This window comes from Dermacentor variabilis, chromosome 5, assembly GCF_050947875.1.
Source record: "Dermacentor variabilis isolate Ectoservices chromosome 5, ASM5094787v1, whole genome shotgun sequence".
NCBI lineage: Eukaryota > Metazoa > Arthropoda > Arachnida > Ixodida > Ixodidae > Dermacentor > Dermacentor variabilis.
In genome coordinates this window covers 42,092,099-42,116,412 of record NC_134572.1, presented here as the reverse complement: position 1 = coordinate 42,116,412, position 24,314 = coordinate 42,092,099, and the positions used below count along the sequence as shown (strand labels likewise).

The window sequence follows — 24,314 nt, the reverse complement described above, 5'->3', positions numbered from 1 at the left end:
ACGCACGGCCGACCAAAACAACCCTCGGCGCCGGAAATCATTCTCGATTTTGTCGTGAATGTCTAATTCACGCTCGAAAAAACATTTCAGCGCGAACATTGAGAGCTTGGGCCGGATTTTGCGGCAACGCCCATGCATCGGGAGCCACATGACGCAAGGAGCCCCATCCGAGCAGTTTCAAGGACATTTTGATGGCGAGCAGACTCGTCGCGGCATCTCGCGAAGGCGGCGGATTCTACGCAGCGAATGGATTTCAATTCCGAAACTTTATGGGTAGAAACTTCTCCTTAACATTTACAATGTCGTACTTCAGATTTTCAATTCCGGAACTTTGTGGATTTAGTGTTATACACATATGACACCAAGGGTGCATTGAGTTTTCTAAAGTCGTACATCGGACCATACAACGAGGCAAGCCAAATTAGCACACCATGAGACAAATTGACAATGCACGCAGCGAGGTCCAATGAGACGAAGCGTTGTGGTGGTTCATTTGTGCCGTCGTGTCACAGAAAAGAATGTCATTTTATTGTGATAGCAATTATGTGGACCCAGTGCATTTCTGCCGTCGCCGTGAGATTCTATGTGAGTCAAAACGTGCTATGGTGAGACAGCGAACGCGATTCAATCTCGCGTGCGCGAGCGAGGAACGCGACCCGGATGCATATTTACAATTGCTAGATAGGAACAGCCGGGCGTCGCGTTTCTTGCGGGGCTTGACGTTTCTGCGCAGGCGCGAGTAAAAGCGGGTGCGAGAGAGAAAACCTGGGGGGCCTTTGCTCCTTCAATATGCGACTCTGCCCAACACCCTCTAGAACTTAAAGGGACACTAACGCGAAACAATAAATCAGTTTAGGCTAATAAAGCTTTGTTTAAGACCCCTGCATGCAGTCATTTCAAGATAATAGTTTGATTATTAGATGAGAAAATGAAGGTCGAAGTATCAGTATTTAAATTACGCGCCGATACCGCAATGCCGGTACGTCAGTCTGACGTCAGGGATTCCAAAGTATGTTTTCGCTTTTGGGCCGCGTTGGCTGAGTAAAGGTTCCCGAAACTTGCCATGTTTAATACTGGGCTCCTTTAGAACACAGTGTAGTAAGTCTGTAACGCTATATACCCTAGAAGGTGCCATCAGAATCCATGACGTCACAGCGAGCAGGTGCGGGAACTTCAAGGAGGCGTCGCCACTCGTCTTTCATTCTTGCGCTTTTTCTGGCTTACCAAGCGCCTTATCGTGGTAAGAGCGGTGTTGTTGGCGTCGTAGAAAGCTAATTTACTGATGCAGAAGAAATAATTTTTCTCTTTAGTGTCCCTTTAAGGCCTTCTGGCTGACCCTCTCCCCTTGAGCTACGTCACGCAAAAGAGGCCGACATAGACGTTGCGTGCAGCGTAATACGACGCTACGAGCGGGGCACCTGTGTTGAAAATGACGCGCGGGAGATATACAATGGTTAAGCCCGGCTCTTCGGAGAAGACCGAGGGGACTACGGCGGCGACAAGAGTTCGATTAGTTCCAGGAGCCCTGCCGTTGCTTGAATAGCTTCGGGGTTAAACAAGTCCCGGCATACTAGGCCATGCTATTGCATGCAGCGCAAATTTTTTTTCTAGACGTGACCAATGCATGTAATCTCAACACTTGTGCTGTGCTTGCGATTGTGTGTACCGCGAGTCTTCATTGGCCCGGAATGTGGAGTGTCATGCCAAGTTATGCCTAATAAGTCCTGCGTGCCCAATTGCCGGAGCAATTACATGTACAAATCGGGGCAGAAAAATCATGTCTTCAAGTTTCCGCGAGATGAAGACCAGAGTGCCTGGATTAGGGCGCTGTCACGTGCAGACTTCATTGTATTACCGCACTCCAGCGTAAGATGTTCAGAGCTTCTTTAAATAGTTACTTTTTTAAAAATACGGAAAGGTTCATTGCTCAATTGCAGAAAGTGCCTTTGCAGAAACTGATGACTCCTGAGAGTTCGACGCCTGCGAGGATGGACACAAATGTGAATATGTGTTAAGGCACCTTTTGTGGTGTAGCACGAATATTTAGTTGAAGAACTACTGCTGCAAGATGAATGACAAAATATTGGATGCCAGTGCTAAGGCAAGGAAGAGAAAAGCTGAAACTCTGCGCAATAATTAAGGCAGCTGTTTCCTTGTAAATAGCTGCAAGAATGTTTTATATCCCCTTTCTAAACTTATTAGAGTTGTAAATTAGTGGACTATGGTAATTAATGCGTCGAAAGCGAAATTATTCGTTTAAGCATAATCTAGATTGGAATAAGTACATGCGCCCCAATAAAATTGTTCATACGCAATTGCGAAGCTAATCGAGTGCGTTACATTCATCATTACCGCGCCATAAAAACCATAAGTACAGAATACGGAAGGGAAGGTTCTTATGGATTCAATTTATTTGAAGTAATAGGCATGAAGCATGGGGTATAATGAATAATAATTCACAAAAAACGCACATTACAAAGACGACAAAGCGCGACGCTATAAAGAGCTGCTGGTATCAATACCTGCACAAGCGTTACAAAGCTGCTTTGTATCTTTGCCTCTAAATAAGTGCTTTGTAAGGTATCTGCTGCTCCATTCAGCAATTACGACTGAAGAAAAAGTGTGGAGTGGTCAATGGAAGCATACTGCTGCTAGGTGAAACAAGCCACGATCCCTTCATGCAACCCGTATCTTCATGCAACCCGTGACGTCACTCGCCGAGCACTCAGGCCTTCTTGTCAAGGTGTTGCTCTGCCTAGGCAGGAGGTTTCTTAGCGCGTGTTGCATGCGCTGCCCGCGCGGTGAGGCAGTGGGCACGGAGGCCCCATTGTGTGATCGCTGTCTGAAGGGGCAAGGTTCTGATTGGTGTTGTATAAGTGGCGGGTCGCGTTTCTCGTCGCGACGATTGCATTTTTTTACTAGCACTGCTCCAGGAGGGCACATGTAACCGGCAAACGGAGGCCTTGGGAGAGCGCGTGACGTTATTACCTATAAAGCAGGCGGCGCAGGATCCCCAGGGCACCGAAGGGGTCGCGGGGGGATTGTGTCCCCGTTGCCGCTTTGGTATCCTGGAAGCGCCGCCAATAATGCCAAATAATAAGACGTTGTTTCAATTAGTAAAAAAAAAACACACCATAGAATAAATATAATCACGTCCAGCCGCCAACTTGCGACGCCAAGTTCAGCACTACCGCGCCCCACGACTTCTGCCGGCACGCCTAGGGACAAACGCATACAACACGCTCTAAGAAGCTCCTTCATAGTGCCTAGGCAAGGAGCAAAAGTACCCACATTTCCTCTCTCGTACCCGTACTCGAGCATGCGCGCAAACGTCCCACGTCTCCGCAAGTGGTTCGCGAGGCAGAAGGGTGAGGCGAGGGAAGAGGGGCGTGGACGTGGCTAAGGTATGCGCCCACGCGGGCCTTATCTTCAAGGCGATCTGCGATGCTTGCAGAGTGCGCGTAGTACCGGTAGCTTCGTATGCGCTGCGCTTTCGAGGTTTCGTTCATGTTGAAGCGAGACATGCATGCAGGTAAATTCGTTTGCTGCTGCCGCGCTTCCTCACTCCAGAATTTTCAGAGAGAGTTTCCGCACTCATCGAGCGAGATGTGTCCATGTTTACCTGTGCGCGCGTGACACCGTGCTGGTTAATTTAATTAAAACACGTTGACGTTCTAGTTGGTTTGAATCCATGATAGGATGTGTAAGCGCGACTGAACAAGGATTTTGAAACAAGCAGACACACAAAGAAAGCGCTGTCTCTGTGTGTCTGCTTCTAAGTCCTCGATGAGTTACGCTTGCACATTCTGTCATTGTTAATTTAGTTAGTAAGCGAATGTTTACAAGTTTGTGCAGATGATAAAAGTATTAACCTTACTTCATATTCTTTACTTGCACCAAAGCATCCATGTCAAAACACTAAAACCAGCGAAGTAACTACGTTCTTATTTATTTTTCTACTTTTGATTAATTTTGATTGACTGAATTTGACGTTTATTCGCGAGGGCACATTGAGCCTCTTTTTCTTGTTCTCACTACCCGCGGGCTGCCAGAGCCAGCCAAAGCGCATGCGTTTTTCTCGTGTTGCTCGACCACCACGCGGCGCACTTAGTGCATGTTAGTTCTTCTCGGGCAGAGTATATTTTTCCTTCGCAGACTTGTGGATGCTTTCTGGCTAGCAGGCGAGAAAAAGAAACAATGGTCGGTCACCGGCATCACTATAGGGACTCGACGGATTGAAACACGTTCACTTGAGCACAACCTCTCCGGAAAGTCTTGTCTCGCCGGTGTAGGATACCGGGCAGTATGCATATGCTTCTCTCTGGACCAAGCGTCTCATGTTTTCTTTGATATTCCTTCGTTAGCCACAGTATAGGTGCCCAAAGTAGGTGTTCGATTGTGGTCAACATGCTTTTTTTCGCTTTTTCATTTCCATGTCCCCGCCCTACAAAAGAAAAAAAGAAAGGATGTTGCGGCACAGTGAATTGTCGCATGGTGAAAGTTAAATTTTGTTGCTTCTTCTTTTACGGAAAGTAATGGTCCATGGGACGCTTCAGGTGCTGGACACTCTTATTATATTATTGCGATAGCAATTATATGTACTCTTCAGGCACATTCCTGCTGTCACCCTCATGTTCCGTATAAAGTCCTATGCGATAACATCATGACAGCGCGCTGCATGCTGTATGTGCAAGTGAAAGTGTAGGGGCAAGGTGGTGGCATGGGTGAACCGACGATGGTGGCTGTCTTTTATGCGCAAGGGAGAAAAGCACGCCACCTTCCATCACGCGATACATCAGGGGGAGTGGACGGAGAGCCGGGGCCTTAGGATTCTGTGATCTGCGATTGTGCAGCATGTTTATTCGCTTTTTGTGACACATTATACAACTGACTTTTTCTTAGATACGAAGATTTATTGGAGACATACATATATTTAAATGTCTTGTTGCGAGGTTTTGTGTATACAGGCAGTGAACTGTTTCCAGTAACACTTTTTTGCCCTTTATTAAGCTGTATCTTTGCATTACTAATGCATGAGGGCAATTCAAACGAAGGTGAGCCAACCCACCCCATGCAGTAATGGTTCGTTTCATTATCTGTGAGGCATTCACACAGCACACAGACATCTCTCATTTACAAAAGTGACACACAGGTGTGAGGATAAATGTTATTTAATGCTCTCATACTCTGGGTTGAACATGGGTGGATGACATAATGGACACTCCAAAAGTTGAACGGCGTGGTGCCATGAGATTTTTGACAGCTGAAGGCATTTCCCAAAAAGAAATTAGTCACCGTATGGTTGTCATGTACATTGAACATTGCATTTCATTGGCCACTGCGTTGGAGCAAACGGTTCAAAGAAGGACGTGAAAGTTACAAAGACGATCCAAGACCAGGCCAAAGCCACCATGCAATCACCCCCAACACAATTCCAAGGATTGATGAGCTGATTAGACAAGCATGGGGGATAAGCGTCAATGAGCTGGCAGAGCGTGTGAACATCAGTCATGGTTCGTTTCCTACTATAATTCATGAACATCTCGGTTACCGGCTTTTGTGTGCGCAATGGATGCCCAAGATTTTGAACCACTGTCAGAAGACGGAGAGGTTTGGCGCTGCCTTGACTAATCTGATCCGGTAACACAATGAGGGTGATGACTTCTTCTCTGCAATTGTGACCAGAGATGAATCAGGGTGCCGCTACTAACACGAGGGCAAGCTTACAGTGGAAACGTTGGAATTCACCACTCCCAAAGAAAGCAAAGGCTGTCATTTCCGCCGGAAAGGTGTTGTTGACTTTTTTTTTCGATCATCAGGGGCCATTATTGATTGAATTTGCTAAACCTGGAGAGACTATCAATCATTTCCGATATTGTTAAATGCCAGATCGGCTGCATATTGCAATCAAGAACAAGCAACGTGGAAAATTGGCAAATAGGCTAATCTTGCTCCATGACAATGCCCGTCCCCACATCGCTGAAGTGGTTAACACAAAACTGGCAAAGTTCGAGTAGGAAACATTGCAACATCCGTCATAAAGTGCAGACCTGTCGCCTTGGGACTTCCACATTTTGGGGCAATTGGAGAAACAGCTCAAGGGAACCAGATTTGTGTCAGACGATGATATGAAAGAGTAATTTACAAGATTTCTTGAAGCAGCAACTGAAGGAGTTTTATGAGACGAGAATCACAAGACTCGTTGGTCAATGGAACAAATGTCTAAATTGCTCATGGAGACTACTAAATAAAGTACCTAGTTTTTCATATATTCGCATTTGCTCACATTCATTAGACTCGTTTTCATATATTTTGGAGAACTCCTGCTTTTTATATTTGCTCTCTGTCGAGACTATAATTTCAGTGCAATTACTCGCAATACATGACCGGTGACAGCTGCTCCTGCACAATACATTGGAACAAAAGAGAGCGTCAATCAGATTTTTTCCTGGTGGTTGCGTATGTACAAAAATGTAAAAAAGGTTCTTGAATGACAAAGTTTCATTAAAATATTTGTCCTGAACTTGTTAATTTCATTGCCTTTACATTTTTCATATCAGCGGCATGCACTGCTGTGTTGGTTTTGAACTGATATAGTTATTAAGTTAGTGTGATATTTTCCTTACTTATTAAATAGACAAAAAAATGGAAGCATTGATATCAGTTATTTCGGGCACAATTTCTGGGACATATGAGTACATTCTTTTATGAAAAAAATACATATTTTACTTCTCTTGACAGTGCGTAGTGTTTAATTCGTTTGCAGCATCTTTGGAAATGGCAATGCAGTTATTATTCATGTATTTGATCCCTTGACAAATTTTATGAGGACGAGGCCGAGCTGCAACGTGAGCCTCCCCCGAACAATATTTCTGGCTACGCCACTGGACAAAGTATTGAGGGCAAAAGAGTTGAAGCCATAAATGTTAATATTTTTCTGCAGCGATGGCAGCCAATGAAGCTTAAAAACAAGAGGATGCTACAATGCCTTTTAGCAGAGACTTGTGGGTGCCGTCTATGTGAAGCTAAGGCCAAAGGGATGTGTTACCTCCACCGAGGGGCCTTCAAGGTCCAAACATCCAGCATCGACTAACCACCAGGATCCGTTTTTCCCCGGATGTGGCTCAGCCGCACATGGCTACACGCTGAAAGGTCTACCGCCCATGTGCTCGGGTCCGTGGTGTCGCAACACACCAAACGCCTGCTAATGCAGACGCCCCTGCGGGGGCAGTCAGGTTTCCATTTCTTGTTTTTGTGTATGTGGTTTCTTCAAAAACTGTACCTACTAATAGCTGCCAGCAATGCTTCAAATAACATTCATAACAAGACTTGTGTGCCGTTTGTCATTATGTTCTTCCGAGTGATTTCACTTATGTTCAAAACATCTGTGACCAGGAGACCATTGTCTGTGTTAGTTGCTTGTGGATGTTACCAGTAAAATACCGAATCTAGGCTGGTTCACCCCCCCCCCCCCCCCGAATTAATTTATTGCAAAAATTTAGCAGTCTTTAGTACTACTGCAGCCTTTGATTTTTTTTTTTTTTCGTCTGTCACAACAGCATAATTATACCTTTTGGCCACATATGCACACCTCAAAGCCAGAGGAAAGCCACCTAGCAGCCACTGCTGCAAAAATAGGATTGGTTGTCAGAAAATGTTTTCCATTTCTCAGGTGCATGGTTTACTGGCAGCAATGTCTTCTTAACACATTGATTAATACTTGTTGCAAAACGACAATCGAAGGCTTGTACCTAATCATGCTTCTCATGCTCAGCATGCCAAAGCAGCACGCAGGCTTGGAGCATCCAGGACACTCGCTGCGGTAGATAACAATGGCCTCAGGAAGTAGCACAAGATGCCAAGAATCAAGTTGTAGTAAAGAAATGAAAAAAATATCAATAAGAATACACAAGACACATAAGCAAAACAATTGTCTAAAAGATGCTGTGTTGAAAAAATAGTGTGCCGGATGTGTCGTGCCTTGTGTTTTCAAAAAATACTGTCGAAACACTATGAATCAACCATCTGAATAAATAGAAACTCTTCACAGAAACACAACAACAGCTTACTCCAACACTCCAATAAGTACAAGGCAAAGAGCTTCCACTGACACTTTATTGAATGTACAAGAAGGCTATAAATTTTACAGCAGAACACATAGCCATCTAACACTATCAACATATATAAAATACTATTTACATCTTACCAACAAAAAGATAAAACCGAAAGTGAAATCTGACCCCAACAGAGGCTTCTTACTTGAGTAACAATCCCATGCGCAGCATCTGCCAAACATTTAGCTGTACAACTTTTGGTCAATTTCAACTATGTTGCACATCTACAAGCATACAACATTCAACCTCAGTCAACACAGGCTTTGCCAAAACCGCCCAAAGAAATTTTCAGGGCTGTCAAAGGGACGGAAGGTGTGAAACAGTTTTTCCTCAATATCTCAAGCGAAAATGTCCACAGACTATAAATTAACACTATATATGAGCACACCGCTATAAAAGACCCTAAAGGCAAATATTAAAAGACAAGCTAAAGTGATAGACCAGTACTCTGATACCTCCAAGGTGCCACCATTATTGAGGACACTGCTTTTATAAGAAAATGACAAGCATAGAATAGGGTCAATGCCTCCTCCATAAAAATAACCTCTAACCAATGACATAGTCTGTACACATATAAATATTATATATAGTGGCCAACCAAGTAAAATAAGATAGTAACATTGTGTTTGAACATAATGAAAATGCACCATGGCTAATCTTGAAGGATTTCTCACCAAATACACCATTTCTATTTTTTCACATTACTCTGTCAGAGCTATAAGCCTTCTTTCTGACTGGCCAAAAACTGCAGCATCCAGTCACCCAAATTTCCAAAATCCTATGACAGGCCAATGTGCGGATGATGTGTGACCACCCATTTTGTCATTTTATATGCTGCCTATAATCACAATTTATTAAATGATTAGGTAATCTTTCTGTGCAGAAGAAAAGCCAAGTGATTTTCAAATTGCAATTTATCACTTAGGCTTCGCTTAATATTTGCCTCTAGTGCCCCTTCCACAATGTCTCAAAACAGACCATTCATGCAAGCTCCATTTGCTACGGCAATGTGCTCAAATCTTATCTGTATACCATAAAAAGCACCGGAATAATATACACCAGGCATTCTTTTGTGCACCTCCTTATGAAGAACTCAAGTTAGTACAATACACCAAGAGGAAAGTAAAATAATAATTATAAGCGTACAGAACACTCGTATCACTGTGGTTAAACGCGAATAATATATAAAGGGAACCTGAAAAGAAACATTAAATTAGTTAGGCAGGCAATCTTCCAAATTCTATTTGCATTTATGTAATATCAAATGGTTGATTATAAGTGCAGAAAATAAACACTAATGTCCTCTTTATTAATTAAGCACCAAAACCATAGCATCTATCTCATGTCATAGATTTCTGAGTGTTTTTGCGTATTTGGTGCATTTGTACACGGAAAACATTCCAAAATGTTGCCAGTTTAAATCATTGCTTACTTTCAAGTGTAGTGTAACTTCCTAATACATGAATAATTAGCCAATCCCCAACACAGGGTGTAAAAATGTATGACATCATGGACAGCTATTTCAAGGCACTTCCAATGCCCATTTTTCTGTTTTCAGACCCTTTCTGGCTCACAATAATTAGCTCATGCTATAAATAATCCGCTCTGTATTCCAGAGGCACAATATACAAAGGTAACTGGACATAATATTTCTCTTCAGCATCCCTTTAAAACATGCACTTCAACCATGGGAATGTGTTCATTGGTCCTTTTCTCTAGGTGACTTGGAACGTAAATGCTCGATTCCTTGATTTCCACAAAAAATTGTTACAGACATAAATAAAGCTTCTGCACGAAAATGAAGGAGCACGGCGCATAATGCAGCAGCAGTAGCGAGATAATCGGCTTCTTAAGATCACCACATGTACACATTACAGCAACTACGGCACTGACAATATTACATGAATATACACAAAACTTAGTTTGTCTAGTAGTAACTTGTGCTTTGTTAACCACATGCTGCAGAATCATAATGCACAAAGAAATTTCACTTAAAAAGGCCCTGAACCACCCCTCGGGCTTGGTGAAATAACATAGTCTGCGGGTAGCATACGCTGTTGTGAACATCTCGGCTAAGTTCTGCTGTCGTACGCGGTCCGTGGAGCTCGCAAGTGGAGCGCAAAGTCACCTTTTTTCTCAAACGCTCTCATTTCAAAAACCCCATGCTCCTCGCTCTATTCCGCCATAAAGCACACTCCAATGCGCGTCTGCTATTGGTTGCTGCGCTCGGCTACACCGCAGCCGCAGCGAGGTGCTGCCACGAGTCCAGTGGCTAAGCGCACTGCGGCTCTCTGAGGACAGCTACGTTTGGCTTACGTTTAGTGTGGCATAGGCACCAAATCGGAAATTTGAACTGTGTGCCACGGTGGCGTCTCCGCCGTAGCCTTCGCAGTGCAAGGTATTGGAGGAGGAAGGGGAGCACAGCTGAGGCCATGTTTGATTGCTGGTAACTCCGCTTCTACTGAACGCATTGAAGTACTTTTTGTGGCAAAGTGGTTCTGAAATAGCCTATCTTCATTTCAAATGTCTTTCTCCACTTCGATAAAAAGTGGTTCAGGGCCCCTTTAATGGGCTTTAGACAAAAAGCTTGTGGAAGAGAGTGAAACCATAGGGTGGTATAAACAATAAACAACTCGTTAAAAAAGGATAGGTCTGGATGATATGGTTTACAGTATGCCAGCTCCTGTGCTTGGCAAACGTTAGAAACATATAAATAAAACACAGAGCCTTCATTTACCTGATGTGATTTCTTTACAATGATACACCTTAATTGCAATTAGACTACCTTTACGACAAACTTGAAGGGATCTCAATTCAAACTTGTAGGTGTGTAGCCTCTCATTTGTTGCTATCAGGCACCTTTGTGCAAGGCCTGCGCGCACGACTTTGAGCAAAAAAAAAAAAAAAAAAAAAAAGAGATGGGGGAATGAGGAAGTAAACATTGCAGTCCTTATATTTCAATTCATAGTAAGTTCACTTCCACAGTTGATTTGGCAATACATATCAATTGAAAACCCTCGAACACATTACAACATCCTGCTCAGGTTTTGAAAAATTGTTAGGGGTATGCGAATAGTAGTTTTTGAGACCGAATTGAATACAAACCAAATAGCGCCAGAAACGAATCAAACCGAATAGTTTGAATAATATACAGCCTTATCACCCGCACTATCAAACAATTCTCACATCGAGGTTTTGATGACACTAGAAAGTTTGTCATTACATGGCACGTTAAAATGCATGCTCTATTTTAAATGCACAAAGGGAGCCTTAAGAACAACTAAAAAGTTTGCTCACAAACTCAGCGCTCTTCTGAGCACATGCGGTCATGCATTATCAGATTAAGTTTAGAAACGCAGCCTTGCGGCCCAAATAACATTTGTGTATGCCTTCACATCCAAACCAGAAATGCGGGTAATCTGCGGCGATGGCAGAGCGAGCGAAAGAAAAGAGGCCCTTTTTTCTCTATTTCCAATGGTCGCAGCAGATGCATAGTGCCACTATTGTATCAAGTATGCTGCAATGAAATGCCTTCACATTTAATACGACAGGAGGACACATGTGCTGCATCTATATATAGTAAAATAATACCCATTGCCTAATGCTACGTCTAAGCAATTTTTTTGATATTGATTGTGGTTTTTTACCAATAAAGCCCGGCTTCCTGAGAGACAGCACGCTCTGGTACATTACGTCTGCTGTTCAAGGGATAAAAGTCATCATATTTTTGCTTAAATTTCATGTTTGATCATGCACCGTTGACGACATGAAATATTCTAGAACTATTAGAAAAATATTCGAGTTTTTGTATAGCAACTATTCAATTCGAGGACAGAATCGAATAGGGGAGTATTTTATGCATTAATTGAAAGTTTCTGATATTCGGATACCCCTAAAAATTGCATTTCATAGCCTTTCCGATAGAGTTAGTCTGCTAAAGTGAATCTTCTGGAGTACACAGCTGCAATTTGGACTACCAATTAGTCATGTCTCAAATTCGGCTGCAATTTCGAATCCTGACAGTTGGCACAATGAAGCAGCATAGGCCCCAAATCACAGCGACCACACTAATGCATCATAAATCTAGGTTACGTGGAATCCCATTAACAATCTGCAGTGAAATCTTTTAAAAATAAAGTATGCAACATCATTCACAGATCTTGTGCCTATTTAACTCTGTACATACGGAACAACACTGCCTTTTGTTTTCAATGACCTGCTTCAACATACGAGTTATGTAGAACAAGTGGAAGAAAGGGGAACAGCACCACCAGGGAATAAGTTTCAATTCTGCACAAAAAGGCGATGAAATGGCAGAGATAGTTTGCTTTACATGCACAATGTATGACAGACGAGCAGGAAGCCTCATAGAACAGAACCCACAAGAAGTATCGCAAACACTTCTCTTTCTAAAAGTACTGCTCAATAAACCAAGAGTAAAAATATGATACTGGCTGCAACAACACTCATTTTCATTGACTGTAGACACTGCAATCAACAATTTAATTTGTGCTGCAACGGTTATCCGTCACAGGAAAACTTGCTACACCAAGAATGAAGGCAGCTGTTCAATGGAGGGGAGTTCAACCTGTCGTGGATTTCGTTAAACATAGTACAACGTCAAGACTTACAAGTAATTCTGAAGAGCCCGTAACAGCTAATGTAGTAAATGAAAAAGACTTCCAGTTCCTTGACTTCCTCATAGACCTTTCCATCAAGGCTGAAGAACGCCCCTCTCCAGACTGTTGGACATGGGTACTATAAACTGTATGTGCTGCCACTGTTCCTAGTACTTTTCGAGCAGGCATTCACGTGAGCTCACAGCAATTCAGAGGGCGTAATGACAACACCATTTTCAAATAGTAATTTCACAGCACTAGTGCCATGCTACAAAGCTTGGGTAATGTCACACTCAAGCTGTGTTAACGAGCACAAGCGGTCTCTAGTAGCTATAATTAGGCCTCACTATCACCACCAGTGCTGCTTACACTGGCAGTAAAGATCAGTGGCTTTAGAAAACATATGCAGCATTGCCAGAGTGCTCTGCAATGATGAGTTGAAGACACGATTAGAGTGCCCTCTTACTATTGTGCGTGTTCCTACATACTGTCCTTCATGCGCCATCCCCTCTCTTTCTTCACTGTCAAACCGCACACAGAAAGACCAGTCCTTCCATCTAACTTCAAAGACACAGGCCTGTAAAGCTAGCAAAAAAAAAAGGGGGGGGGGGGTGAATCTCTTTATTTTATGATTGCTTTGCAGCGTCGTGCATTACAAACACTAATTAGGACACTGCTTGCTACAGTCCCTTAAAAGTGAAAATAAGACAAGCTTACAAATGGGTTCATGATTGTCACTATTGTTATTACATAACGGAAATGGTGCTATCAAAGCAGGATTAAGTGCTTTAAATAATTTGTCCAAATATTATGTGTTAGGGGTAGAACATTTACTGGCAATATAACTACCTAGTACTTTTCCGTGGTCAGTGGTGTGTAGGAGACTAATTCAGCTCTTGCCATATTTTAAGCAAAGAATGGTGTGAATTGCCCTAAAAAATGTAAATAAAAGAAATTCATGCTGCATCTCCAGAAGTACTGCAGGAAAGCTGGCAAGTATATACCTAGGTAGTCTGATTTTGCAGTTCAGGCTTAAAACTACATTTGGCAGCTCCTACTTGAATATTGAACATAAAAGGTGCCACTAATTTGCATTTCAATGCACTCTGTGTGATTTCATTGACTCCCAGTCTAATGATGCCGCCAGTAGATTTACTATCACCAGATGTGTAGGTACTGAACATATGCCTCTCTGTACTAGGACTCTACAGCGTGAGTGAGACAATCATGCTGGCTAAAGCTAAAAAAAAATATTGCCAAAAAATATTAACAACTGTCGCACCTAAAAGACAAAGCAAAGGTGCTTTGTTCTACATTAATGATCATTGTGCAACAAAACGAGTGCAATACATTTTGACGAACACACGATATGAACTCCTGTTGCAAAATCTGCAAGTTTCACGTACACAAAACAAGTTGTGCAACAATCTTTCTGCTACATTTTCGTTGATCTACAATTTGCCTACTATGAACACATTTCCAGTACAAAAGAAACAGGCAACTAACAAGTAGCTGTTAGTATGCATTCTGTCCAGTTACGTCAAAGCGCACTCTCAAGCAGGCATAAAGAAACAATTTCTAAAGGATGCAAGTAGGTTTAAGCTCAAGAAAAAAGAGCCAGTTAAGACGTCAATATAATGTGTCATTGCTGTAAAAGAAAAATGTGCTCGCAGTGTTGCACCATCACAATCTTGCCATGGTGCAGCATTTGGCTCGTGGTGGACTGCTGGCTGTTTTTGCTTGATCCCATTTATGCTGACCTCAAATGGTCACAGTGATCCCATTACCTGCAAACAAAAATAAGTGCAATGAAGACCTGAGTAATCCAGAGGGCAAAATTACAAATGGCTGGGTTAGGAATGTGACATGTTTGCATCGTAGCACCATGAACATACCACATTTTAGAACTTGAGCTGTTGAACGATTCAAAGCAATTCATGGGCTATGGGACACAACACACCATAGTGGGAGGTTCCAGATGAATTTCAAAAGCCTGTGCCTGCTTGACGTGAACCTAAATCTAAGTGCACAAGCATATTTGCAGTCTAACCCCACTGAAACACAGATGCCACAGCCGCCACAGTTGAAACCACGACCTGTGCAGCAGTAGAACACCATAGCTACTGAGCCACCACAGCTGGTGAACATTGTGGGCTTCTCACACCCGCGATCTTGGGACAAAGGAACGACAACACAGTAGTGCAAACAATCACAAGGGCATTTATTGCACCTTTCATAGATCAATGCCTGCTAGCTGAGTTGCTATCCACAAAACATGCCGATGGGCGTGCGGAAAATCTAGAAGTCCGAATCAGTGCGACCGCATAACGAGCGAATATGTTCGCCCCATGCTGGACACCAACGCCTGGTTGTTCGTGCGTACGGTCACGCGAATGGTGGCACGTTCGCACGAAGCCTCACGAGACGGTCTCGCAGAAGCATGGATCGGCGCACGCGCGGCACGTCCGTGCTGCTTGCCGTCCCGACCCAAAGAGAAAGCGCCTCCTCCTTTACACGCCCAAGTAACCCTGCCGTGAGGTGGCATTAGCAGCGCAACACTCGCACGATCTCTCGTACTGCACTTCAACCACACCGACCGCCCCGAGCCCCAGGCCACACGGCGAAGCCGGATCGCAGGAGATGGGAGCTGTGCAGGAAAACAATGTATTAGGGGACGCGTGAGAGTCACGCATCCCCACATCCCCCCAACCTTAAATCACTACATATTCCGGCGAAACATGTCACACGGTCTAACATCAACGCGTGCTTCACGAACAAGGTAGTACATGCAACAGTGGCCTGGCCAAGTAAATGTCCACACGCTGTCCATAACATGCGAACCGACATTGCCCTTGGGTACGCCGCTAGTCCACTGGTCACAGCAGCAGCTCTGCAGACTCGACGGCACGATTCCAGGCCAAGACTCTGGAAACGGCGACACAGTAGTCGGCACGAGCAAACGTCGCTCGTGCCAACGGCTGCTGCGGCGAGAGCCGCAGCAGCAGTCGGTGACCACCGGCTCTTTTCTCCACCGCCGAGGGTTGCGAGCTCGATACAGGTGACCATCGAAGTCGCTATGCCGAACCGGCCACAGCATCACCATTGTCTGGGGTGGCTCGATCGTAGTCCAGGGCAGCAGCGCAGACGATGTGCAGGTGACAGCAAGCCAGGGGTGATTCAGCTCATGCTGCGTACACTCGACGCACTCGGCAAACACTAAAGTAGTGCAAGGGAGAGGAATTCTGCATGCGCATCACCCACGTGGTACAATGTTCAACTCGGCTAGCAAAAGATCGGGCGGCTACTCAGATGCTAAGTTCCCATGAACAGAGCTTGCTTCCTTGAGTCGAACGAATAATTTCAATTCGTGCGAGGCTAACTAGAATGAAGGAAGCAAATTGCAACACCTCAATGCCACGGTCCACCAGGTTGTGTCCCTCCACGTGCGACAGGCAGCTTCGTAAAGCCTTAGGCCTAAAGCGTCGCTACCCTGACAACAACCGGCATCCAAAAAAACAACACCCAAAATGGGCGCAAAACAGGCAACCGCGAGGAGAGGTCAGCTCTGTTAGGTGGTCTTACCCCCCTCGGTGCACGCAGCATCCGAGTTGACGGTGCCCACCGTCCCATACGGTGTCGGAGCGCCAGGTGCCAGGCCGTAATACCGTATTTACCCGCGTATAACCCGCCCCTGCGTATAACCCGCACCCCTAACTTTGAACTCGGCGGAAAAAAAAAAAAAAAAAAAACTCGCGTATAACCCGCACGTTTACCTGAAAAAAAAAAAAAAAATGAGCGCTAGAAAGATGCAACTCACACTCAGTGATCATTTCGTTTTCAGAACATTTATTCAAACGACCGCCACCACGTCACTGGTTATCCGATTCTTAATCGTCGCCGCTCTCGCTACTGCCATCCGAGGCTTCATCGCCACTCTCAAAGACGTAGTCGTCCTCGGAACCATCCAGACTATTACTGATCGCACATTTTTTAAAGCTTTTGCGCACCAAATCGGCCGGTATCGCTTTCCACGCATCCACGATCCACTGGCACAGCAATGGAATATCAGGCCTTCGCACGCGTCCCGTCGGTGTGAGGGCGTACATGCCGTCGGCCATCCACTGGGCATACAGCCGCTTCACGTGTGCCTTGAACGGCTTGTTCAGGCACACGTCGAGTGGCTGTAGCATGGACGTCATGCCGCCAGGTATTATGACGAGGTCGGTGCTGGTCTCGGCAAGGCGAGCCTTCACCGCATCAGTGCAGTGGCCTCTGAAGGAATCTAGTACGAGCATCGACTGGCGTGCCAGCAAGGCACCTGGTCTTCGCTCCCAGATTACTCGAAGCCAGTCACCGACTAGGCCACTGTTCATCCACGAATTTTCTTCCGCACGCACAACGATTCCTGGGGGCAGTGGAATGCTAGGTAGCGTCTTGCGTTTGAAAATCACATACGGGCGCAGTTTCGTGCCGTCAGCCAAAGCGCATAGCATGACTGTGCAGCGCAGCTTGGCATTTCCGCCGGTCAGCACGCTGACTGATTTGGAGCCCTTTTTTTCCATGGTCGTGTCCATCGGCATCTCAAAGTACACAGGTGTTTGATCAGCATTTCCCACCTGAGACAGCAAATAGCTGTGCTCCTTCCGAAGTGCGATCACATATCGTTGAAAGTTCAACAACTTTTCGTCGTAGGCTTCAGGAAGCCGCTGGCACATGGTTGTTCGCCGCCGCATAGAAAATCCATGTCTTCGCATGAAGCGCTGAAGCCATCCACGGCTTGCACGAAACTCACGTGGAATGTTCAATTCCCGGGCCAACTTCAGGGCTTCCATTTGCGCCATCTCAGTCGAAACAGCGTGGCCACGACTTCTCTGCTCCTCAATGAACTTCGCAAGCTGCGTCTCGAGGTGGGGGTACGCGCCAGTCTTCGGACCCCGAAACGCTCGCCTGTTCCGGTTCGTTGCTTCGAGACTCTCTTTTTTCTTCCTCCAGTCGCGAATGCACGACTCGTCGACGTCATGCTGTCTTGCAGCAGCTCTGTTGCCGATTTCTTCGGCAGCGGCTATAATCTTTAGCTTCTCTTTCGCTGTGAAACACTGCCGTCGAGTCGCACTCATGATGCCAAAACAAAGCAGGCAAACAGTGCAAACTGGGGTAAGTACACTAAACAGCGCCTAACGCGAGGCTCAACAATGCTGGCCTTTCGTTGGCCCTTCATCGGCTTGACAAGCGTCGATGACGATGGGGATGGCGGACTACACGGGGAGGCTGCCGCACATTGCGGTGAAGCCGACCCCCCCCCCCCTCCCAAGGAAAAAATTCGCAGATAACCCGCACCCCCACTTTTTAAACGCGTTTTTTCACATTTTGGTGCGGGTTATACGCGAATAAATACGGTACTAGTCAGCCCGTAGCGGTACCCATGGCCCGAGGCCACCCGGCTCCCAGAGCCGCGACTTCATCAGAGTCAAAGAGATAGAAGAAGCTATTTACATAAGAAATTCGGACCACCCACAAGGCTTCCGTACTCACTCGCTTCAGGCTTGCCAATGCTCCGCGGGCGCTAAGCCTCGCGCTCCCAGGATGTAGACCACGTAGCTCTCGTACCGATAAATGTCATTAAAAAAACACTTGCAAAAAGGCTTAGCATGTTGACAAGTTCAAACATACTACAGCCACCATCGCCTCACTCAAGAAAGCACGCTGCCAACGCTAGGGACCAAAATCCACGTTAGCCCTACGCTTCGGTTGAAACATCTCGAACGAAGCAAAACCGTTAAAAACTGTCTGATGCCCCAAGAGCCTCATGTTAGGCAGCCAGATGTGGGCTTCTCACTCCCGTACTCTTGGGATAAAGGAACGACAACCCAGTAGTGCAAACAATGCCTACTAACTGAGTTGCTATCCACAAAACATGCCGATGGGCGCGCGACAAAGTCTAGAAGTCCGACTGACCGCGACCGGATAACGAGTGAATATGTTCGCCCCATGCTGGGCACCAACGCCTGGTCGTTCGCACGTACGGTCACGCGAACGGTGGCGCGTTCGCACGAGGCCTCACGAGACGGTCTCGCAGAAGCATGGACCGGCGCACGCGCGGCACGTCCGTGCTGCTTGCCGTTCCGATCCAACGAGGAAGTGCCATCTCTCGTACGGCACTTCTACCACACCGACCGCAGCAGGCCCCAGGCCACGCGGCAAAGCCGGATTGCAGGAGACGCGAGCTATGCGAGAAAACAACGTATCAGGGGACACGTGACAGTCGCGCATCCCCACAACATACCCTATTTGTAGAAATACAATGAGGCAGCAAGTTATCAGGCAAAGAAGAACTTTAGATGAGTGCAAATCCAAAAAATAAATAAGAAATTAAATTCTACATGCCAAAACCACAATCCGAATTAATTTTGACCGCCTGGGGTTCCTTAATGTGCACCCAATGCACGGTACACAGGTGTTTTTCCATTTTTCCCCCATCGAGGTGTGGCTGCTGTGGCAGGGATTTGATCCCGCAACCTCACGCTTTGCAGCACAACGCCAAAGCCACTAAGTAACCACAGAGGGCTAGAGCACAATACCATAGCCATGGGCTCAAAACATACTGTTTTCCCTATTTCTCTGTAGTGTTTGCGCTAGCACAGGTGCACATTGTGGTAAGAAAGGGGCCTTTTCAGTGTCCTAAAGCATTCCAATATTACCCCGACACACTGGCACGAGTGGACCAGACACATATGGGGAGATCACTTTTATGTTTTACATAATCCTTAAACATTGCCTGTGGCGGCAGATGGCAGAATTTTTGTACTTGAGTTGGATTATTCAAAGAATCAGGCAATACTAGGGAGATATCAAAATGCACATTCAGCAAATTAACACAAATTCACTAATTAACTTCCTCAGTAATTACTTTACAGCACATATTCAAAGTTATGGAATGTAGGCGGTAAGTATGTCATCTTTAGGATGACACCAGTTTCGAGACATTACCATACTTACTCAAATCTGACACACTTTCTTTTTCCAATAAAATGGATCCAAAAATTGCATGCTTGTCAGAATCGAGTGCGACCCTAAATCTGCATTACCTCGACATTTCAAAATGGTTGACTCGTATGCACTTCGAGCATAGCCACTGTAGCTTCCTCCATGTGCAATTCAATCAACAGTGTGTGTGCATATGTTAGTCCACCAACCGTCTTGATGTTTTCTGCGTTTCCTCTATCAGCATGGAAGTGCCAACTGTGAAGCATGCCAAGTTCATCCTAATGCCACAATTAAAAGGAAAGTGATCACGCGTGCAGAGTATTGTGATGCTTGTTTCTCGAACCTCAACTGGCGTTACTATTGAGTAGCGTGGCAATGTCGGCAGGCTGCAGGTGTCCAGTAGACCATGGCGACCAGGCAAGGATGAGACGATTTCTACTGCGAAACTTGCACTGTTTATTCAATGGTTGGTGAAGGATAAGAAGAAGAGAATGAAGGAATTCAAATGTACATTGCGGGGCCCCTTAAATAGGCCCACTAAAATCGTAGGCGGGATCTTGCTCACGTCAGCGTCACGTGACATGCACTGAGTCCCTTCGGTGCTTGGCGGCTGCTCCCATTTTCCTAGGCGACGTTGCACTTGCTTGCCTCCGCTGGTGGCAACCCACGGGTCGGGTATTGTAGGCGATTGATCCTTTCTTCCAGGCAACGTTGCCCAGGCTTGCCTCTTCTGGTCACGGGTCTGGGATGGGCGGCTGATCCTTTCTTCTAGGCAACGTTGGTTTGCAGGAAAGGGCCTCCCCAGAGTCAGACAGGTGGAAAGAGTCTCTCCTAGAGTCGCACAGTTTGTGAAAAGGGTTCTCCCCTTGGTCGCACACACACAAAGGTGCCTGTAAACACTGCGGGGTGCTCACCAAACCGGCAACCATTTGAGACAACCACAGCAATTTAGGAAAACATTCTCCGTTTTGGTTGAACAGGGTCTTTCGAGCATCCTTTTTGCTCGGGGTATTACACACCAACCGTAACAGGAGACAGAGGAGATCGGACCGCATCACAGGCGTTCTGAGTTCTGGAAACTTGCATGCAGGACTAGCGCAAACAGGAGACACCTTTTACTCCGGCAGCTGCTGTGCATGGCGTGGCCTCACGGCCCCTATATTGAAAGCAATCTGTGATAGAGACAGAGTCTACGCATATAAGTGCATTACGCTGTGTTCTTGTTGCTCAGTTTGCATTGAAGTGAGAGGCTGCAGAAAGGTCAATTCACTTTCTCCAGCTACCACACTTTCTCACTCCAGCGTTTTGATAAAAAAGTTTCAGCGATCATTGAGTGAGACATGTTCATGTTTGCTTGTGCGTGTGACACCATGCTTCTTAATTTAGTTAGTAAGCGAGGAGGAGGAATAAACTTTTATTGTACAACCAGCACATTATGATGGCCGGGCCTACGCCTCCCAAGAGGGGATGTCGAGGGCTTGCCTCGCCGCCGCCTCACGGGCGTGCTGGGTTGCCCAGGTTTGGTCGTCGAGGGCGGAGCTCCGCAGAGCCTCATGCAACCTCGACGAGAGAGTCGTGGTGTTAGTCTGTGTGTACTGTGCTGGGCACTCCCACAGCATATGCGGAAGCGTAACCGGGTGAATGCCACAGCACCGGCAGTTGGGGGTAGTGTAGACGTCTGGAAATATAAGGTGGAGGCGAGCAGGTGAAGGGCATGTGTTTGTTTGTAGCAGACGCAGGGTGGTAGCCTGCGCCCGGCTGAATTTGGGGTGAGGCGGGGGGAAGGTTCGGCGACTGAGGTAAAAGGCCTTAACGAGATCGTTATAAGTTCTCAGATTGTCCCTGGTGTCCAACTCATCTCCAGTGACTTCAGAGCGGTTGACTAGGCCTCGCGCAATGGAGTGGGTGACCTCGTTGCGATTGGGAAGGTGTGGTTAGTAAGCGAATGTTTAAAAGTTTATATGGCCGATAAAACTACTATCCTTACTTTTCCTATAGCTGTCTACTAATTTACTATCGCAACTGATGCTTTGCCTTTTGGGCGAAACTGCGACTATTTATCACAACTTTAATACAAAGGGAGTAAATCTTTGTTTGTCCAAATGAGAGAAAGTTGTAGTTTTGTATGAAAGAATGAGGTGCGTGTTACAGTAAAGGGCTGTTTTTTTAGGTCACAGTGAATGGGTAAGCTCAAAATTGAGGGCGCGTTACAATCAAGTAAATACAGTATTTCCCCAAGTGTGGGATAAAATGCATGGACATTCCAGTTACTTTGTGTTTCAATGCATAAAAAAGCACTTTGTTAGTAAAGTAAGTGGAACAACAATGCGTTTTTATGAGTTTGATGGCACATATCCTCACACTCCTCTCAATATGGTGTATCTCATAATCTCATTGCAGTTTTGGCACGTAATATCCCAGAATCTTTAGGCTTCTGGGAAAGACTCACGACAGTACTGAAACACTCACAGCAACTTAATTTTTGCATGAATGATTGCCGACTAACTTCTAACATATACCTACTTAACATGTACCACTGATCTCGTGCTTTCCCCACAAAGTTGAAGAAATGTTGAATTCACAATTATGAGTGATCAGGTGCATTTGTTAAGTGTTTCCACTGCCCGAATTTTACCCTTACCTAGCATCGGTCTCTTCAAGCAGCTTGGTGATCTGGGCCTTGACGAGCTGTGTGGCTTCCTTGGCTTTGGGGATCAGTAGGCGCTCCATTGCGACGACGGTGAAGGTGCCCGTGGCATTGTCGTTGAGGCCATACTTGAAGGTGATCAGCTCGGGGTGCTGCTTCTTGCTGGTGATCTTGAGTACTGAAAGCAGGGGCCGCTGGGACACCACCCGAGCGGTTCCTTTCTTGTGGCTGAGCTCGCGCAGCAGGTAGAGGTGAGTATCGGTCACTAGCAAGTGACTGCACATCAAGAAGAGAGAGAGGCAAGCTCAGTTCCTTCAGTGCAGCTCTCTTTCTTGTTAGTAACATTGAGGGTAGCCCCTAAGTAGTCTTAGTTTATTAAGTTGTGAAAAGAAGCGAATTCACACAACATTGAAACCTGTGCAATAGACTTTTTTAAAGGGTCCCTGAATCACTTTTTATCAAAGTGGAGAAAGGCATGTGAAGTGAAAATAGGCTTGTTCAGAAATACTTCGCCACAAAAAGTACTTCAATGCGTTCAGCAGAAGCGGAGTTATTGGCAATCAAACGCGGCCTCCGCTATGCTGCCGTTCTTTCTTCAATGTCTTGCACTGCGAAGGCTACGGTGCAGTAGGGAGTGCCCACAACGCTTTGTCTTCTGCCACGGTGGCACGCAGTTCAAATTTCATTTTGGATGTTAACGCAAATGCCACAACTTGCACCTCTGGTACCCACAACGCGCTAAACATAAGCCAAACATGATTGTCCTCACCGAGCTGCAGTGCGCTTAGCCAGTGGACTCGTGGCGGCATCCCGCAGCAGCTGCGGTATCTATGCCATGTAACCGACCACAGTTTAATGTTAGCTATTGGCCAACAGCAGTTGTCTAAAGGAATGACGAAATAGTGCATCCGATGAAGAAACAGTGTGTCTAGAAGACAGTGAGGACGAGGCCTTCCATTAAAAAGAAAGCACTTGAGAGAAAGGTGACTTCACGATCTGCTTGCGAGCTCCACGCACCACGTACGACAGCAAAACTTGACTGAGATGTTCACAGCAGAGTATCCTACCTGTGGACTATGTTATTTCACTAAGCCCGAGGTGTGGTTCAGGGCTCCTATAAAGAATAGTGATTTGAGGAGTTGGTTTAAGTTCATGATGGGATTTGCAGCAATCGTGTTTGTCCTTTTTTCTCTAATCCTTAGTTATTTTCTTTCCACACTTCGGTGCTTCACACTGCAAATCACGCCATAGACTTCCTTAAGCACAGCTCTCTTTCTCGTTAACATCTTTGAAGGTAGTCCCTAACTAACTTTGGGCATAGTTAAAGACATCCTCAGTGAGAGTAACAAAAGGGAGGCTTAACTTTTTGTTAAATGAAGACTAATTCAAACAGCATGATGCTATGTGCCATTACTGTTATGTCCCTGATTTCTTCCATCAGAAGACAAACAGCATTCACTCAATGCAAGCTATTAGCCGCAGTCCTTGTCGTATTCGTCTTTCTCTTACCCCTAGCATGACACTGCTATACACTCAATAATCAAATTAATTTTGTGAAAACCTTCAATGTGGAGCAAGGGGCCTCAAGTTGCTAGCCTCGTGGTGAGCCCAGTTGATAGAGCGGTTGTGCCAGCAGGTGCCAGATTTTATTACAAGACAAATACAAACATTTCTTCAACAGTGAATCTTTCTTTCATAAGGAACCCCATACAGGTTTCCTCAACAATTTCAACTTACTCTCACATAGTTGCAAACTTTTCCTTCCAAGAAAAACACACAGAGCATAGAACTAATGAACAAGTGCAATGTCTGCAAAAATAAAAGCCAGTTGGCTGAAGAGATAACTTAGATGACAGGACATCTTTCTGAGCTAATCTTTGCAGCTTCAGTAATAGAATAACAGAGCAATATTATAGTGAAAGAACAGAACACAACCACAGAATCATGCAC

General features: G+C 45.5%; 1 protein-coding gene and 1 long non-coding RNA gene across 5 annotated transcripts in view; one reads left to right on the top strand and one right to left on the bottom strand.

Moving 5' to 3' along the window:
- Positions 1–3,541: 3,541 nt before the first annotated feature.
- On the top strand, positions 3,542–7,328 carry LOC142582472 (uncharacterized). The gene is made up of 2 exons (XR_012828441.1): positions 3,542–5,728; positions 5,764–7,328. It is a non-coding gene; the product is annotated as an uncharacterized LOC142582472 (long non-coding RNA).
- A 769-nt stretch (positions 7,329–8,097) lies between these two features.
- The window catches only part of TBC1D23 (TBC1 domain family member 23), a 50,170-nt gene continuing 33,953 nt past the window's right edge, over positions 8,098–24,314 (bottom strand). For 2 of the 4 annotated variants that reach the window (XM_075692229.1, XM_075692233.1), the window contains exons 16-17: positions 22,359–22,640; positions 21,121–21,395 (exon numbers count right to left, since the gene is read on the bottom strand). In XM_075692229.1, the coding sequence (XP_075548344.1) occupies positions 21,299–21,395; positions 22,359–22,640 (379 nt within the window). In that variant the 3' untranslated portion in view covers positions 21,121–21,298. Of the gene's footprint in view, positions 14,521–20,161; positions 20,874–21,120; positions 21,396–22,358; positions 22,641–24,314 lie in introns of those variants that run through there. The other 2 variants (XM_075692232.1, XM_075692230.1) reach the window with 2 other exon arrangements.